Source organism: Mustela putorius, unplaced genomic scaffold, assembly GCF_011764305.1.
Source record: "Mustela putorius furo isolate JIRA1106 unplaced genomic scaffold, ASM1176430v1.1 tig00003846_pilon_pilon_pilon, whole genome shotgun sequence".
NCBI lineage: Eukaryota > Metazoa > Chordata > Mammalia > Carnivora > Mustelidae > Mustela > Mustela putorius.
This window is the reverse complement of record NW_025421999.1, coordinates 18,228,169-18,247,974: the sequence shown is the minus strand read 5'-3', so window position 1 is coordinate 18,247,974 and position 19,806 is coordinate 18,228,169. Positions and strand designations below refer to the sequence as shown.

At 37.2% G+C, this 19,806-nt stretch overlaps 1 protein-coding gene across 8 annotated transcripts in view; it reads right to left on the bottom strand.

Annotated features, from left to right (window-relative positions):
- STAU2 (staufen double-stranded RNA binding protein 2) overlaps nucleotides 1-19,806 on the bottom strand; it is a 317,921-nt gene that overhangs the window by 109,209 nt on the left and 188,906 nt on the right. For 6 of the 8 annotated variants that reach the window (XM_004762350.3, XM_004762346.3, XM_004762348.3 and 3 more), the window contains one exon: nucleotides 118-231. The exons of the other annotated variants lie outside the window; for them this stretch is intronic. In XM_004762350.3, coding sequence (XP_004762407.1) covers nucleotides 118-231 — 114 coding nt within the window. The remainder of the gene's footprint in view (nucleotides 1-117; nucleotides 232-19,806) is intronic. 8 annotated transcript variants of the gene reach the window in all.

The window sequence follows — 19,806 nt, the reverse complement described above, 5'->3', positions numbered from 1 at the left end:
TAGTGGATAATACATTAGGGAAAGCAAAGCTGTATGTGTGCGTGTAGCTTCCATTTTTATGGTCTCTGATTTCTCAGCTGGGCCATAACGCAGCAAAATGGCAGTGGCATATTATACCTGGTCATGGCTGGCTTCAATGGAGCTTCCAATAGCATGGAAAGTCATCTGCACAGGGGCTAATGTCAGACAGGTCACACACTCTTTGCCACTTTGTCTATCACAGTAGTGAACCTATAACAGAACACATGCAATCTGCTGAACACCACTTGTAAGAGGGAGCCAGATGCAACAGGTCCTGTCCAAAGGCTCTATATTTCCACAAGAATTCAAATAATTTATGCAGAACACGCTTCAAATATTTATAACCTTATCAGGACCTTACAGTATCGATGGAAAATCTATTAACTCCATTTTAAGTACTTTTGAAGTTGTGAAAGAGCTGAGGAAATGCTTTATAAAATGTTTTACACTATTACAGCTAGTAGAAAAATTCGCAATTAAGTGCTATACCTGTCTTTGTAAGTCTAGCTTTTCGTAACGCATAATGCATAAAAGACTTGAGGGTAAGCGTAAGGCCAAGTTCACTTGATTTCAATGGACTCTTGTCAACCTGAATTTTCACTCATCTTTGACTCTATGTCTGTGTGACTGCCACTTAATTGGTAGTGACATTCTTCTATTTCTACATTATAGTCTCTATAAAACCACTATTAAATATATACAGCTATCACTACATCATGTTCTGCTTGATATTTTGACATTACAATCAAATAGAATTAAACTAAAATGATTTCTAATGTGCAGACCAAAATAAAGTTACCATATTATTTTTCTTTTAGTTAAATAAAACCAACCATTATTAAAACCACATGTAAGACACATTCCGTATCAGAAGTAGGGTAAACGGGGGTAAGGGAAGTGTGAGGCCCTCTTCCCAGTGGGAAAATTTACATCCTCTCATTTATCTACTTTCACAAAAGTTCTTTCACGCAGCGCTTATTTTAATTCTAAGCTAACAAAGCAAAAACAGCATTGCTTTTGAGATAAATTAATGAAACAAGCCTATAGAATGGAATTCCTACTAATTATATTACAGAGAAAACTGGTCTATTAGTTATCACTTGGCTCAACTTGTTAAATGTGTATAGGTCTAGGATAAAAGCTTAGGTGAAAATCTTGAATTTGTGAGGAAGAAAATTAAAACACACATTAGTTCTCTGAAGCTTAATTCTGACTGCTGTGTAATACCCTATATTATGTAATATACCTTTATTATAGATTATGGTCCATGTATATTTTGTCATGGAAAATAGACATCTGACTGAAAATGACAACAATATGGATCTTAGTCTACTATTATAATAACTGAACTTTTTTAAAGCCGGTAGGCTCAAGATTTGCCATCAGTTTCCCTGACGGTAGGGAAGCTTCCTGGAATCTCTAAAAAGTAGTTTAGAGTTTAAATTGAGGAAATATACAAAGTTTATTTCCAAAGCACTTTAGAGATTTTATTATAAAAATAGTTTTTCCAAGTTAACTTTGGGGGAAAAGTCTTGACAACAGTTCTAAATCACCATAGTATACCTCCTAAGCAAACTGAAAGGTCACTCAGTATATGTGAGTTCAAGCATGTGGATGTGTTGTTTACTATGCATCAGCTACATATGATGGGAGAAAATGAAATTTATCACGTAACAGGTTTATGCAAAAGCCAATAAATTGTGACACTAAAATAGCTATAGCTCACAGCTGTTCATGGTACCGTTAAAATATGATGTCGTATAGAGTGCTATTATAAAACATGCTTTTAAAAATAAAACAGAATCGTCCTTTGACATCAGTTGAAAGTCTGTATGAAAGACATGCCACTTCCCTAAATATCCAAATTGACAGTGAATACCCTGGTTAGCCAATTTATTGCAGTTCCATTCTTTCTTCTAGAGAAATGAAAATCACAAAAGACAGAAATACCACAAGACATTCTCAGTAGAAAATATAAACTCCAAACTGCATTTGCATCCATGGCTTAGATATTATTACTGAAAGAATTAACTTCCTCCAGGAAGCCTGCAATACCCTATGAAACACTGTGCTTCCCACAGACATTTAACATTGGTGACCACATATAACTCATATAGAACAGATGAATGTAAAGATGTAAGTCTGCACACAGCTGCAAATAAAATGTCAGAGCATCCAGTGAATGTGACAGAGACTGCCAACTGTCCTCTAATATTCTTCCACAGTAATTCCTAGCTGGCTATATGAATGCTCAGAATAAAGTTCATATTTCCCAGGCTCCTTTGTAGCTAAGACACCATATGACTGAATAGAAGGTAAATGGAAGAATTCCATTAACAGCTTTCTGGAAACTTAAAAAAAAGAGATTTGAGTGTCTGCCTTTTGCTTCTTCTTGACTCATTTTGTCAGCCCATTGCTTGAGATATAGACAGACATTACCATCTTTGAACAAAGGACAAGGCCTGAAACCTATAGATGGCAGGGTGGTGAGTAGGCAGGAACTTGGGTCCCTGAATACTCCATGAAACAGACCCATCACACTAGGTCTGGACTACAAGCTTACAGACCTTTCCATGAGAAAAGAATAAACATCTATTTTACTTAAGTCACTGGGCTTTTTAATCACTTAAAAAGAACCTAATCCCCATGGGACTTTCTCTACTGCCCTAGAATCAACACCAGGACCACAGCCAACAACAAAAGGAGAGCTAAGAGCTGCCAACATTAAGGCTAGGCCTTATTTCCAACCCCTTAATAAGGGTCAGCAGAACTGATCCAACAATACACAGAAGAACTAGGAAGGGGGAAGTGAAGGGGAGGGAATTATCTTGATTGTCACCCTTATGAGAAATATAACATTTTCAATGAGTGGGGTAGCTCTAAGAAAAAAGTTAATACAGAGTGGGAGTACTTACATTCTGTCCCCTAGCAGAACTGATAGGCTTCCTTTGAAAACAAATCTTGACAGAAATCAGTATGTGCCCCTAGCAGTTTGGAAACATAGGAAAATAAAGAGATTAAGTTTGGAGATATCTGAGAGCTTGCTGACGGAGTCTAGGCACACAGTGTGCCTGAAAACAAAATGAAAAAAAGGATGAAGAGAGATATGTTCACCCTACATATTCATGGCCCTTGGAGCCATGAGCCCTTGGCCCATGAGCCAAAGAGAAGCTCAACAGAAGCCAAAGGGATACTCAGGCCAAACAAAAAGACACCTACCAACCGACGGGGTCAGAGGCAAGGACCACTGGCAAAGTCCAAAGGAAATATGGCTGTCCTTCAGGGACAGAGGAAACTGGAAGAAACTAAATGCTGCCTAAAGAAAATTATGAATGTCATCTACATGGAAACCAGAGTAGATGAAACCAGGTTAGGGCATCATCTCCCCCTATGTTGGTCCCCTTCCAGGCCTCCCAACACTAGTGGAATAAGGCCACAAAATGAAACAGATGAAGTATGATGAAGAGGTCTCAAAAGCCTCCACCCTAACATCTATATTCAATGACACTGGAATGAGAGGAAGGGAAAAAGAAATCAGTGTACATCCTCCCTCCTCCAAGTGTCTTGAGCAAAACTGACTGGCTTGCAATGGCTGGAATCAGAGTTTGGCATTTTACCATGAACTAGACTCAATTTTTAAAGAGCTTCCCTATGACTCTGCAATTGCACTACTGGGTATTTACCCCAAAGATACAGATGTAGTGAAAAGAAGGGCCATCTGTACCCCAATGTTCATAGCAGCAATGGCCATAGTCACCAAACTGTGGAAAGAACAAAGATGCCCTTCAACGGACAAATGGATAAGGAAGATGTGGTCCATATACACCATGGAGTATTATGCCTCTATCAGAAAAGGATGAATACCCAACTTTTGTAGCAACATGGACGGGACTGGAAGAGATTATGCTGAGTGAAATAAGTCAAGCAGAGAGAGTCAATTATCATATGGTTTCACTTATTTATGGAGCATAAGAAATAACACGGAGGACATGGGGAGATGGAGAGAAGAAGGGAGTTGAGGGAAATTGGAGGGGGAGATGAACCATGAAAGACTGTGGACTCTGAAAAACAATCTGAGGGTTTTGAAGGGGCGGAGGGTGGGAGGTTGGGTGATGCCTGGTGGAAGGTATTATAGAGGGCACGGATTGCATGGAGCACTGGGTGTGGTGCATAAACAATGAATTCTGTTACACTGAAAAGAAATTAAATTTTTAAAAAAGCTAAACATAACTAGACATCAAAAAGGAACATGAATGGGAGACCTGACAGAGTATGGAGTAAAGTGGTGACTGGAAAAATATAAAATCATTCCATGTTTATACCTCCACTGCACTGAGGCGGCCCAATAAAGCAGATAAAATTATGTAAAAAATATAGGAAATTATTGAGGACAATTCCAAATTAAACAAAAAGTAATAATCTATAGATAAGAACCCTTAAGAGATAGTCACACTTCACACACCACTCCATCAGCCACTTGTAAAAACAAGTTTGATATGGCTCTGTTCGGTTTCCAATTTTCTTCTTGGACATAACAACATTAGAGTTCATAAAATTATGAATGTCAAAAAATGATAATATGCAAGTGACATTCATCCTTCTACACAGAAAAACGTTTCCTCTGATTCAAAGCATCAGCAGAAGCCAGAATTCTTAGGACTACTAGCTTGCAATAATTAAGGTAATAAATCCCACTACCTCTTCAGAACTGACAGAGCAACATTTTCTGTTGCAACAGTGTGTTTCTACAAACGTGGCCCTAACAATTTCAGTATGCAGTGTCACAGGACCTTGATTTTGATTACAGAAAAGTGAATAAAGATAATTTTAGCAGATTAAAAAAGTCATCTTCTATGTGTACTTTAAGATTTATTGTCTATAAATCATATCATTTTGCCATCTTTGGTACTCTAAAATGTTAGCAATTGATCTTGATTTTTATAATGTTATAGCACTTGTTTTGGATTTATAACACTATCAAATACTATAAATTGACATTTTGTTTCTTTTTTATGGATTTACAAAAATTATTCCATCAGAAGATGGGCGGAAAATTTCAATATATGTAAATTAAACAATGTGGCTATCCTTGAAATGTACCAATCTATAACAGTTTTTATTTTAAAATAAGTTTTCTAGTCTTGACTTGTAATCACATAAACCCAGATGAGATGCTATAATTGTCCATTCTAATACTGATTTTGCCAGTCTAGAGATTTCTTTTTCCTGAAGAGGAGACACACATCACTTCAACCATTCATATAAATTAAGAAATAAAAGAAAAATACTATAAGCCTTAGAATAATTTACATTAAAAACTAGGTATGCAAATGTCTTCACGCCATTTTGAAACTATGAGAAGGCATCCAAGTGCGAATGTCCATTCCCTACCTCCTACCTCCAAAATAAGTTCCATCCAACCATTTCCTGCAGGGCTGAAATTCCTTCATGTTTCAGGACTACTAAATATTTTACTAATCTCAGTGGGAAATGGTTAACTGCTTGCTGTCAGATGTTTTTAATGGTCACTCCCTGTGGGACAAAAGTGAGGAGGGTGTGAAAAAGACCCATGTTTAAAGAAAGTTGCTCTTTAGATCACTAAGGAAAGATAAACACCTGTGCATTCATACGTGATACCTAGCATAATCACCGTAGCAAGAAAACAAGTTTGATTAGTGCATCTCGGGTTCATGAACCGTGGGGTCTACTGCAAAGAAGCAGGCAGAGATCCTCTTCTAGCTACTGCTCAGAAGCTCTGCACAAAGAAGAAAAGGCAGCAAGGAGCTAAAGAGGGACAGGTGTAACACTGGAACTAAGAATAAGCATGCCAAAAAACATGCTTGACTTTTGCAGTCTGCAGTAAGGAAGACCTATATCTTTATTAACACACAAAATAGCATTCTCTTGGCAAAATGTGAAACATTATTATTTGATAAATATTGCCCTAATAAATAGCTTAAATTTGTATTAAACATTCTTAACTGCTTGATGCCATGTGAATCATCTTACTTATTTGGGTCAACTGTGGTCAACAGTGAAAAGCTACATTATGTTAGTTCTATATTCTATTAATGAATTAATTTATATGTAATAAAAAGTCCATGAAAAGCACTTAGAACAATGTCTGACTCGTGATTAGCATTAAAATATATATATTAGATATTCTTATTACTACTGTAACATATCATATTAATATAATAAAAGACATGACAAGATATATAATTATTAACAGTAATACTACATTAGGATAATGTCTGTCATTGACTTTCTCTAAAGTTTTTCCCAATCCTTTTCACAACTAAAATCAACTCCTTTGTAACTAAAATGTAAACATATATTTAACATGTTCAGTCATGTACCTGCATTTTAGCTGTTAGAGTAATCTGTTTCATTCTGTATGTGATATGCTTGTCACATTAATGGCTCTAAAGGGGTAAGTGAATGAAGGAAGTCACATTATAAAAACTGAGACTCAACTTATAATTATCTTTTCTCTCTTTCAGAAATTCTATGCTTGGGATAAGCTCTGACAATTACATGCCTGTACTTGGTATAAAATTTGGCAGAGATGTATAGATTTATGTCTAGCATAAGTCACAGATTAAAAATTGCACAGCAAATGCAACAACAGATGTGTTATCAATATTGTCAAGGGAGATAATTGCACTCTTACTTTAAGGGATGAACATGTGTGACAAAAATCCCAAATCTTTTTTCTTCGCTTTTCAGTTTCTACTCACTATGCTAGTGGAAGTCTAAGGAAGAACTCCTTAGAAAGTAAATCATACACACACATATATAGTTATTTTAGTTTGACGTCTCCATTGGGAAAAAAAAAAAAAAAGCACTAGGTGATTTTTAACAGTCAATTTTATAGCTACCAGAAAAGAATCTTCTGTCTTTTGAAATGTGCACTCATGCTTTGACATTCCCACATATAACCATTTAGGTATTTATAACAAGAGATGTTAAAATCTACAGGGCTTAAAACAAAATAGCTTTTTAACAAGAAAATCTTTTTCCAAGGTCAAAGGAAAATTACAGTTCATTTAGGCAGTTAGTACATCACTGAAGTTAACCTAATACAATCTCCTCCCAATAGGGCCAACCAACTAATTCTCATGTATTAGAATTCTATTGTATTGTATTGCATATCACTTTAAAGACAAGACCTTACAAATCTTTTCATTATATACCAGTTTAATTTATAACAGCGTTTAGTTATTTTTTTTATAAGAAATACTGGAATGTGTTACTTTCTACTCAGGAATTACAGATTTTAGAAAAATACTATATTTGTTTTCAAATAGAACTACATTCATGATGCAAAGACCATTGTGACTTCTACTTTCAGACAAGATGAAACAGATCTACATCTCCCTATTCTTCCTGCTAAGCACAAGTAAAAGCTTGGAGTATTATATATAAGACAAACGTAAGAGGATTCAGACAGCAGGAGACAAGGAGGAAGAATCCCAGCTAGGGATTTCAAGACCCAAGAAACAACAGAATGGTGAATCTCTCAGTTTTCTCTTTGCCTCATGTATCCTGGGCTGTATGCCAGAGAAGCTGGCAACATGGAAATGACAATGGATATAGAAAATAATAATAATAACATCAGGGGAGCCTGGGTGGTTCAGTGGGTTAAAGCCTCTGCCTTTGGCTCAAGTCATGGTCCCAGGGTCCTGGGATCGTGCCCTGCATCAGGCTCTCTGCTCAGCGGGGAGCCTGCTTCCTCCTCTCTCTCTCTCTGCCTGCATCTTTGACTACTTGTGATCTCCGTCTGTCAAATAAATAAATAAAATCTTTTAAAAAAATAATAGCAATAATAAAACCCCAAGAAAATCTGCTCGCTCTATCCAAAGGGTCAGAAAAAGAATAAATTAGCAAGACAGAAAACATTTAGATGATAACTGCCCTATTCCAACCAAACACCACGGAAAATATGGCAGACCCACCCCCACTTCCATCAGCAAAAACCAACTACAGAGCTTAGACTTCTACCCTTGCCAGATTAATGAGGTGACCCAATCCCCCACCTAGAGTAGTGACTGAGAAGGGTGAAAGGGAGTCATAACTTTTACCCCTGCTGGATTCCTAGGCTTCTGTCTCAATCTAGTGATATTGAGGCATGCTATATCCTCTCACTGGGGTGGTCTCAGAAGCGGCATAGTGGAGGGTCAGGACTTTCACCACTTTGCAGTTATAACATGCCCCTCTCTTCCCACCAGGGTGTCAACAGAACTCAGTGGAGAAAGTGAAATTTTATCCATAATAAGTAACAAGGCGGCACTCCGAGATCCCTAGCTGGTGCAACAGGGGACTTAAAAAAACAGAAGCCATACATAAGACACAGAGATTTATTATGCCTGAAACATCTAGGATTCAACAGAAAATCTTTCATTATACCAAGAACCAGGATAATCTCAACTTGAAGAGAAAAGGCAATCATGAGATGCCAACACCAAGATGACACAGACGTTAGATTCATCTGACAAGTGTTTCAAAGAAGCCATTATAAAAATGCTTTTTAAAAGCAATTACAGGGGTGCCTAGTTAAGTCAGTTAAGCATCTGCCTTCAGCTCAGGTCGTGATCTCAGGGTCCTTAGATCGGGCCCCATGTCGGGCTCCATGCTCAACAGAAAGTCTGCTTCTCCCTCTCTCTCTGACCCTCCTCCCTGCTTATTCATTCTTTCTTTCTCTCTCAAAAAAAAAAAAAAAAAGAAAGAAAGAAAGAAAGCAATTATACACACACTTGAAACAAATGAAAAAATGTAGTCTCATTAAAGAAACAGAAGGCATAAGAAGAACCTAATAGAAACTTTATAGCTGAAAAATAAAATAACCAAAATTAAAAACTAAGTAGAGAAAACAGAAAAAAGATTTAGTAAATTTGTAGATAGAAACATAGAAAATCCCCAACCTGGACAACAGAGAGAAAATAGATGGAGAAAAGTGAACAGAGACTCAGATATTTCCAGGATCATGATGAAAGATCTAATATTTTGTGTCATCAGAATCCCAGGAAAAGAAGAGACAGTGACTGGGGCTAAAAAGAATCTGAAGAAATAATGGCTAAAATGTACTAAATTCTGGTAAAAGATACAAGCCTACAGTTTCAGAAGCAGGGCAAATCCCAAACAGAATAAACACAAAGACACAACATAATCAAACTTCTGAAAACTACAGACAAAGAATAAACTTAGAAGCAAGCAGGAAGAGAGAAACAACTCCTGACCTACAGAGATGGGACACTCTGAAAGCAGTGTCTCAGCAGAAACCACGGAGCCATAAGGAACTGGCACATTTTTAGAGCGCTGAACGAACTGTCAACCCAGAATTTTCTATTGAGCAAAAATATCCTTAAGGAATGAAGGGGAACACAAAACAATCTCAAATGAATGGAAATCGAATATAAGTTGCCAATCTACCTACTCCAGAAGAATGGTTAACATAAGGTCTTGAAACGGAAAGGAAATGATAAAAGCAGGGATCTTGAACTCCATTGGGAAGAAAGAAAAAACACAGAAAGGAGTAAAAACAGTGGTGAATATACAGTACACTTTCCTTCTCTTCTTGACTTTTCTGAATATGTTGGGCATTAGAAACAAAAATTGTAACACTGATATGATATGTATGTAAAGGAGATATTGAGATAATTATATTACAAACACAGAAGCATTTGGGGGACATTTGATGGTACAACATCAATTCTGTGAGATTCTTACCAAAAATGTACAACCTCCATCAATCAATCATGAGAAAATATTATAAAAACCCAAATTCAAAAATATTCTACAAAATAAATAATCATATTATTCAAAATCATTAAGGTCATTAAAGACTAAAGAACTATTACTTGATTGGGAGAAATTTAAGAGACATCACAACTAAATGCACTGTGGGATCCTAGACCAGACCCTGGGCAAGAAAGAAGACATTAGTAGGAAACACTGGAAAATTTTGAATAAGATTACATCATTATTAATTTCCTGGTTCTGACAATGATACTGTGGTTGTATAATTGTTAGCATTAAGTTCTTTCTACCTTTCTCTAAATTTAAAATTATTTTTTAAAGGCCATTATAAAAGTAAACCTTTAGTGCTTCAGAATAAAGGAGACTTGAAAGAGGTCACGTGCCCATTAGAGTAGATATCAGTTTTCTGTGCATATCAGGGTTTATATTAAAAGAAGCCAGGGCGCCTGGGTGGCTCAGTGGGTTGAGCCGCTGCCTTCAGCTCAGGTCATGATCTCAGGGTCCTGGGATCGAGTTCTGCATCGGGCTCTCTGCTCAGCAGGGAGCCTGCTTCCTCCTCACTCTCTCTCTACCTGCCTCTCTGCCTACTTGTGATCTCTCTGTGTCAAATAAATAAATAAAATCTTTAAAAAAAAAAAAAGAATCTTCAAACACAAGAAAAGAGAATCAGTAGAGATTAAATTTTCTTTTCATTAGAAAAATAAAGCCACTGTGCAATGTGGTCCTTTCTACTTCTGATATGGGAAGGAAAAAGGATGCAGGAAAAAAAAAAGTTTCTGGCATAAAAGCCTGGAAAATTGTAATATCCAAAGCATCATGACAAAGAGAAGCTAAAGGTTCCTCCTTAAGTTAGAGATTTTGAGAGAAAAAAAATTATAATAGAGGCCTATTCATGGGAATCCTAGTAAAGGGGATGAAGAAACTTGAACCAAGAGATACCAATAAATGCTATCTGATTTCCAAAAGCTAAGAAGTAAGTTCCTGCTCAGGCTGCAGGAGCAAACACTATCTATGACAGATTATTTCTCAGCTATTTTTATTTTTATTCTAGGACAATATAACTATTACTACCTGAACTTTCTCCTCTATCATTAATGTAATTACAAAAATTTCCACTGAAATTACTTCTGATAGGGAGCAGGAACCAATAAGTTATTAGGTTCTTCTTTTCAGCAGTTGACAAAAAAGTTGATAGAGAACCAGAAGAGACTGCTCTCATAAAAGCCAAGAGAATAGAAAGTTTAAGATGAGAGACAAAGTTTAGAGTTTGAGTCCAGCCAGATTAACTGCTTCAGAAAACAAAATCTGAAACTATGCAGAGAAATGTAATAGAATCCAGAGTGTCTATACTGTATCACTGACAATAGTCAGGATTCAATCCAAAATTACTTGACCTGGAATAGACAGGAAAAGGTGACTCATACTCCAGTGAAAAGGCACTCAATAGAGACCAAATTCAATATACCTGATGTTGAAATGAGTACAAAAGGTGTTTAAAGCACCTATTTTAACTCTTCTTATAGGAAATCTCAGCAGAGAAACCAAAACTTCAAAAAGAACCATATGGAAATTCGAGAAATGAAAATACAATATCCAAAGTTTAAAAAAATTCACTAAAGAAGACACACAGTAAACTTATAGATCAATTAAAAAATATAATTTAGGGGCAACTGGGTGGCTCAGTGAGTTGAGCCTCTGCCTTCAGCTCGGGCCATGATCTCAGGGTTCTGGGATTGAGCCCCGCATTGGGCTCTCTGCTCAGCGGGGGGCCTGCTTCCTCCTCTCTCTCTCTGCCTGCTGCTCTGCCTGCCTCTCTGCCTACTTGTGATCTCTATCTGTCAAAATAAATAAATAAAATCTAAATAAATAAATAAATAAATAAATATATATATATATATATAAATTTAAAATTCAGAGGAAAAATTTTTTTATGAATACTCAGGAATCTGTGGACAATATTTAAAAAATACGTATATATGTAGTTTCAAAAGAATTGCAGAGAAAGGGTGCAAAATACTTACTCAAAGAAAATATGGCCTCAAATTTCCCAAATTAGATGAAAGCATTAAGTATACAGTAAATTCAACAATGGCTCCAAAATTCCTAAGCTCTATACTTTTGATTGTGACCTTATTTGGAAATAGGCTCTTTGCAGAAGAAATTAAGTTGAGCATGTCAAGATCATGGCAGGGAGATAATATTTGCAACACAAATATTATATAAAAAGGCTTTTATAGTGCCATAAGAAAAAAAGACCCCAATTAGAAACTTGACAAAGACATGGACATTTCAAAAGACCTATAATTGGCCAATAAGCACATAAGAAAAAGATCATATGGGTCATTAGTGAAATACAAATTAAAATATAAATGTGATACCACTGTACTCTTATTTGAATAAGACTGATCATATCAATGTATGGAACTCTCATACATGTTAGTAAGAATGTAATAGGTTACATTATGCATATTGAAAAAGTCTGATAGTTTCTTATAACTTTGTATGTACACTAACCATGTGACCCAGCAAATTTACTCCAGGGCATTTTTCTAAGGGAATTAGAAAGATGACTGCATAAAATCTTATACATGAGTATTCATAAACAGCTTTATTCATAATAGCACCAAACTGAAAACAACTCAAATGTCCATCAACAGGTAAAGAGAAACAACTTGTGGCATACATCCCTATAGTGGACTAATACTTAATGAAAAACAACAAAAATTAACCAAACCAAACAAACAAACCAAAAAACCCTCTACTATATACAATATGGAAGAATCTCAAAAAAATTATAGCGAATGAAAGAAGCCAGATGCAAGGCTGTGCATACTGTGCAAGGCTCCATTTTTATGAAATTCCTGAAAAGGCAAAGCTAATCTTTAGTGACAAGAGGATATCCTGGTTATCTGGATCCATGGGAGGTGGGGAAAACAAGATGCAGAGAGAGAAAACTTTTACAGTAATAGCAATATTGTCTTGATTGTGGTAGCAGTCACATGGTTGCATATATTTTTCAAAACTTTGTAATAAAAAGGTTGTGTCTAGTTGCACATAATTATAGCTCAATAAGGCTTTTAAAAATATCAAAAAGTTATAGCTATCTTTGAAACAACAGTTGGAGACATGAAGTCTCTTGCATATACTTCTCATAAATAATTATAACTAGTCTCACAATTAATTTCCTAGCAACTATTACCTTCGGATATTAACACCATTTGAATTTATCATATGTGTTTGGATGTTCCCTGTCACTACTCCATATCTCACCCCCACACACCCATTTTTATGTTAGCTCCATGAGAGCAGAAACCTTGACTGTCACTTATGTTATATCCTCAGGGCCAAGAAGTATGCCTGGCCCATGGCAGGTGCTCAATATATTTCAGTTGAATTAATGGATAAATGAACTCTTTACATTGTTAATATTCATTGGGAATCTCTCCTAGGCTATTTACTCATTTTCCCTGGTCAAACTTTACTTCTTTTTCAAGATTTTGCTTATTTATTTGAGAGAGAGAGAGAGAGAGAGAGGAAGCACCAGTAGAGGTAGGGGCAGAGGGAGAAGCAGACTCCCCACTGAGGCGGGAACCTGACGTGGGGCTGGATCCCAGGACCCGAGATCATGACCTGAGCTGAAGGCAGATGCTTCAGACTGAGCCACCCAGGCGCCCCATAAACTTAACTACTTCTATGGCTTCAATTCCATCTGTATAAAGATGACTCTCCAAACTGTGTCCTATCCTTTCTTGCTGATCACCAGAAGCATTAAGAACTACCTCTTGCACAACTTTATTCAGGCAATGCAAATTTCACGTGTTTAAAATGGAACCCATTGGGGCGCCTGGGTGGCTCAGTGGGTTAAGCTGCTGCCTTCGGCTCAGGTCATGATCTCAGGGTCCTGGGATTGAGTCCTGCGTCGGGCTCTCTGCTCAGCAGGGAGCCTGCTTCCTTCTCTCTCTCTCTCTGCCTGCCTCTCAGTGTACTTGTGATTTCTCTCTGTCAAATAAATAAATAAAATCTTTAAAAAAAATAAATAAAAAAAATAAAATGGAACCCATTAGCTTCCTTTAAGTTCTCTCATCTCATGAATACTAAACATAAAACCTTGCCTAAAACATGTCACATTCATATTATCTTACTTTATTTCATTCTCAAATTCTTGAAAAAATAAGTCTATGTGTTCTCAGATAGTCTCTACCTACTCTTCAACATATGTGAATCTTGCTTCCACCTGGAACAGGCTAGTGAAAGCACACTCATAAAAACCAGCACAAGAGGTCATTTAATTCTCTCAGCTGTAGCTTAGACAAGTGCACCTTAGCCCCATTCGTCTACACTCACCAGCTCTGCCCTAACGCAATCTTTGTTATTTCTCTACTGGATTCAATCAAAACCACTCTAATTAGTCTTTTTTGCTACCAGTCTTGTTTCTTTTTTGTCTAATTCATGCTTTGTACCGCTGAAAGAATTATCTTTCTAAAATACAAAACCAGGGGCGCCTGGGTAGCTCAGTGGGTTAAAGCCTCTGCCTTCAGCTCGGGTCATGATTCCAGGGTGCTGGGATCGAGCCCCACATGAGCCTCTGCTCAGCAGGGAGCCTGCTTCCTCTTCTCTCTCTGCCTGCCTCTCTGCCTATTTGTGATCTCTGTCTGTCAAATAAATAAATAAAATCTTTCAAAAAAAATAATAATAAATAAATAAATAAAATATAAAACCAATGTCCCTACCCTTTTAAAAATAAGGCCACAGTCTGCCTAAAAGCTAAAAATCTAAACTCCTAGCAAAGCACAGCTTCTTGGTCTCCCTGCGAACCACTGCCACTTCGACTCTAAGCATTTTATGAAATACCATGTCCTTTTATGTCTTCAGTGCTTACCTTCTGCTTGCAATTCTTATTCACCTGAAAATTCTACGTGCTCTTCAAAACTTATTTCAAATGTCCCATCTGCTATAAATTCTTCCCTAATTCCTTCAGTCAAAGCTGTTCATTCCTATTTATGATTCTTTTTTTTTTTAAAGATTTTATTTATTTATTTGACAGAGAGAGATCACAAGTAGGCAGAGAGGCAGGCAGAGAGAGAGAGGAGGAAGCAGGCTCCCTGCTGAGCAGAGAGCCCGATGCGGGACTCGATCCCAGGACCCTGAGATCATGACCTGAGCCGAAGGCAGCGGCTTAACCCACTGAGCCACCCAGGCGCCCAAATACATAAAATCTTTAAAAAAAAAAAAAAAGAAATCCTTTATGTGCAGTAACTCCACATCCTTTTCTCTCTCTCAAGAATTGCCCTGAGTGAAAAAAAATTTCATATCCATGACATTTTAACCACTGTCACTAATGAAAAAAAAAAAAAATCTTAGATATAGCTGAATGCTGGAGAGAGGGAAACAGATCATTTCAACATGACTTAGAATGACCATTGGTATTTGCTAGTAGCCAGACATGAAGGGACTTGATGGGTATTAAAATTAATTTTATGCTACTAAGTAAAAATCACATCATTGCCAACCTTCTGTAGCAAAAGGAAATGTAGTTCCCCTCTAGATGAAAAATCATATCTTTTTCTTCAAAGACTTGATTTTCAAATGATTCCAAGTAGAATTCTTACAATGAGCTGAAATCTTTCCTTATGCAAACAGAGAAAGCTACAAATATTTCTACTCATAACAAGCCCATAACAACAGCCATTTTTTTCTGTACCACTCGTTTTAGAGCCATATCAAAGTCACTGTGGTAGGAAAGGCTCTTTCTTTGGTTGCATATTACTTTTCCTTTGAAATATCTTCTATGTCTTACTATATGTGTGCCGGTACATCAAGGCTCAAGATGAATGTCTTTGTCCATCTGACTTCCAGGCTATACTCTGCAGTGATTTAGGGTCAAGTTAGTCCTGAATAGTTCGTGCAGTAATAATGCACTACTTTATCAAGACTTGTTTGCCTCTTACCTGTATTATTGTTATTAATCACAAGATATGCTTATATGCATCAGGATTTCTTTCTTCCAACTAGAATTTTTCTCTACAGAGTTGGAAATTTCACCAGAATGAGTTGGTAATTCCACTGTTAAATAATATGTAATAGTAAAGTTATGTAATATGGAGTCTGCATACCTTTGGGTGTTTGGCAAAGTATGTCAAATATAATGATAACAATATAATAATTCAGTTTGCATGAACTTGGGTTGCCCATCTGAAGAACAAATATGAGCTTAGGGTCACTATAAAAAGACCAAGCCGTGGGGAGAGTTCAAATGCTAAAACAAGTTCTCCAAGGTCTTCGGAAAGTAGTAAAGGCCAAACCCAAGAGGGATTTTTAAAGAGTGACCACAAGTCAGAGCAGTAGCCTTGACCCCAAGCCCAACCCACAGGTGTGTTCTACTCATTGTACTACGAATAACTTCTCTTCACTTTACACACCCATTTGTGTAAAAATATAGGTGAAAATTTGGGCTCAGAAGTGACACAGTAAGTTGTTTCAAGGATATATTTAAAATTGGGGGTGGGGGTGTGTGCGCCTGGGTGGCTCAGTGGGTTAAAGCTTTTGCCGTCAGCTCAGGTCATGATCCCCGGGTCCCGGGATCCAGCCGCATCAGGCTCTCTGCTCAGCAGGGAGCCTGCTTCCCTTCCTCTCTCTCTGCCTAATTGTGATCTCTGTTAAATAAATAAAATCTTTTAAAAAAAAAAGAAATTGGGGAAAACACTTCTATGTGGGAGAGTTATATGTACATGCAAGATTTCTTTCTCCAGGGCGCCTGGGTGGCTCAGTGGGTTAAGCCGCTGCCTTTGGCTCAGGTCATGATCTCAGGGTCCTGGGATCGAGTCCTGGATCGGGCTCTCTGCTCGGCAGGGAGCCTGCTTCCCTCTCTCTCTCTCTGCCTGCCTCTCCGTCTACTTGTGATCTCTGTCTGTCAAATAAATAAAATCTTTAAAAAAAAAAAATTTCTTTCTCCATATTCTGTTTTTAGAAACCTACAAAGTTTAACTTATACTGCTCTTGGAAAAGAAATGGATTCCTCATTCTTTTTTTAAGATTTTTTCTTTATTTATCTGACAGAGATCACAAGTAGGCAGAGAGGCAGGCAGAGAGAGATCACAAGTAGGCAGAGAGGCAGGCAGAGAGAGGAGGAAGCAGGCTCCCTGCAGAGCAGAGAGCCTGATGTGGAGCTCAATCCCAGGACCCTGGGATCATGACCTGAGCCGAAGGCAGAGGCTTAACCCACTGAGCCACCCAGGTGCCCCTGGATTCCTCATTCTTAAAAAAAAAAAAAAAAAAAGCTGGGACGCCTGGGTGGCTCAGTGGGTTAAGCAGCTGCCTTCAGCTCAGGTCATAATCCCAGCATCCTCAGATCGAGTCCCACATTGGGCTCCTTGCTTGGCAGGGAGCCTGCTTCTCCCTCTGTCTCTACCTGCCACTCTGTCTGCCTGTGCTCACTCTCGCTCCTCTCTCTCTGACAAATAAATAAATAAATCTTAAAAAAAAAAAAAAGCTGCAAACAGCCACTTTTATGATAAATATATGGATTATAAAAAAATGAGGTATAATGAAAACTTTTAAAAAAGGGAAAGAATTAAGGTTGATTCTCAGACTGGCCAGTACCTTCCACACCATATTCTCAATGTAATCTATATTAAGGTCATATTGTTAAAATGTTATGCATCATATATGTTAAACAAATATTTAAAAGAAGACTATAACTATAATAGAAGCCTGTTATAATCCTATTAAACTTCACAAAAGGAGACATATCAGTTGAAATATATTAAGTTTGAATTGTATTTGAAAAGAAAGTTTTTAATTAAGTAGGTATTTCAAAGCTTTCTACTGACATTTAATTTTAAGTAGATATTTCAAAGCTTTCTACTGTCATTTTCATCTTGCTGGAAATGGCATTAACAACTAAAACAATAATAAAAAAGCTCCTCTAATCAAAAACTCTTTGATTTTGTAAAATAAACTAATTATGGTTTAACTAAAACAACAACTGTTTTTTTATATTCCTCATGAAAAAAACAAACCTAGTTTATTATATTTTACTCTGAAGGTTTCAAAATCAGAACTGTTCAATGGAGGATGATCACAACAAGGGGACAGAGCAGCAAACTGAAATTAAATTAATCTAGAAAGGATAATTTGCTAAAAGGATTCATTTTTATTTGCAATCAAATTGCTTTTCTAATGACTCATTTAAATAAAGTGCGATATCGTGATTTATAAGAAATAGATATTTGGTCTTCAACCCTTTTTTCTGAAACTAGCTCCTAAAACACTTGCAACTTCCTAAGTATTGAAAGCGACAGAGTTTTATGTTAAGGAGGCGACTTTTGAAAGCATCTATGGATGGGAGGTGATTGAAAATGGAGCCAAGAACTGACTAAGGAGTTGAAACTTTCATCCCCACCACCCCTGACCTCAGAGGGAGGGGAGAATGGCTGGAGGTTGAATCAGTTGCCAATGGCCAATGGTTTAATCCATCATAACTGTATAATGAAGCTTGCATAAAAGCCCAAAAGGACAGGGTTCTGAGAGCTTCTGGGTTGGTGAACACATGGAGATGCTGGGAAAGTGGTGTACCAAGAGAAGGCATGGAAGCTGTGTGCCTCAGCCACACACCTTGCCCTAGACATTTCTTCCATCCAGCTGTACTGAGTTATATCCTTTCACAATAAACTGGTGATTTAGTAAGTAAAATTCTCTGAATTCTCTGACTTGCTCTAGCAAATTAATTGAACCTGAGGAGGAGGCTGGGGAACCTCTGATTTATAGCTGGTCAGTCAAAGGTACAGGTAGCGGGGCACCTGGGTGGCCCAGTGGGTTGAGCCTCTGCCTTTGGCTCGGGTCATGATCTCAGGATCCTGGGATTGAGCCCCGAATCTGGCTCTCTGCTTGGCAGGGAGCCTGCTTCCCCACCCCTCCGCCCCGCCTGCCTCTCTGCCTACTTGTGATCTCTCTCTGTGTCAAATAAATAAATAAAATCTTCACAAAAAAAAAGTACAGGTAGCAACCTGGGCTTGACTGATACCTCATAGTTGGCAGACAAGGGCGGGGGTCTTGTAGGACTGAAACCTAGACCTGTGGGATCTGATGCTGTCTCCATGGAGACAGTATCAGAACTGAGTTGAACTCTTAGACACCCTGCTTGGTGCTGTGTGGGTACCACCCAACCCTTGTACGTACACTAGAATTGGTGCAAGAACCAAAAGACAAGGGAACTTGCCTTTACCTAATTATACAAATCTAAATTTCTAATATCATTAGTATGGCAAAACATATTAATGAAATTAAAACTTACAATAATGTAAATTATAACACAACAAAACAAAGTCTTCCACTTTGGTTCAAATGCACAGCATTTCAAGAATGTCTCTGCCAAAATAACTGTCTTTAAAAAACTGAATAGTTTTGGCATTATCGAGGTACATAACAAGAAACCTGAAACACACTGGTATAACTGTAATTTCTAATGAGTTTTTGTGAAAATCACTGAAGTTATAGAACCATACTGACTGGGCTGGACAAAAATCTAAGGCTCACAGAACTACTGAAATAAAACTTCTCTTTAAATAATAATAAAACAATCAATATGAACACTCAGGTTTTAAAAGAGGATAGTTAAAATGCACTCAATAAAACGTCAAAGAGACATGTATCGATTTATGATGGGGATCCAAAAGCTTGCATCTAAAATAGGATAAAAACTTTAGGTGAGCTCAGGCAATGATGAAAGAACTACCAAGAATGTGCAAGTGTTCAGTCACATTCTTATCTGTGAAGTCAGCTTTATTAATAACTTCAATTGTATAATAATTATAATTATTTTATAGATTTAAGCAAAGGATGTGAGTTTAATACCTACATTCTAGTGAGCAAACAAGCTTTCTGTAATTTATAAATTTCAATTAAAGATTGGGTAATGAAAAAAATGTTAAAGTTAAAACAACTTAGTTTTCAGTACACTAATGAATTTTTACTTTGTAATACAATATAGCTGTCACATACAATGGCTCTGATAGGCTTAAGTCAAAT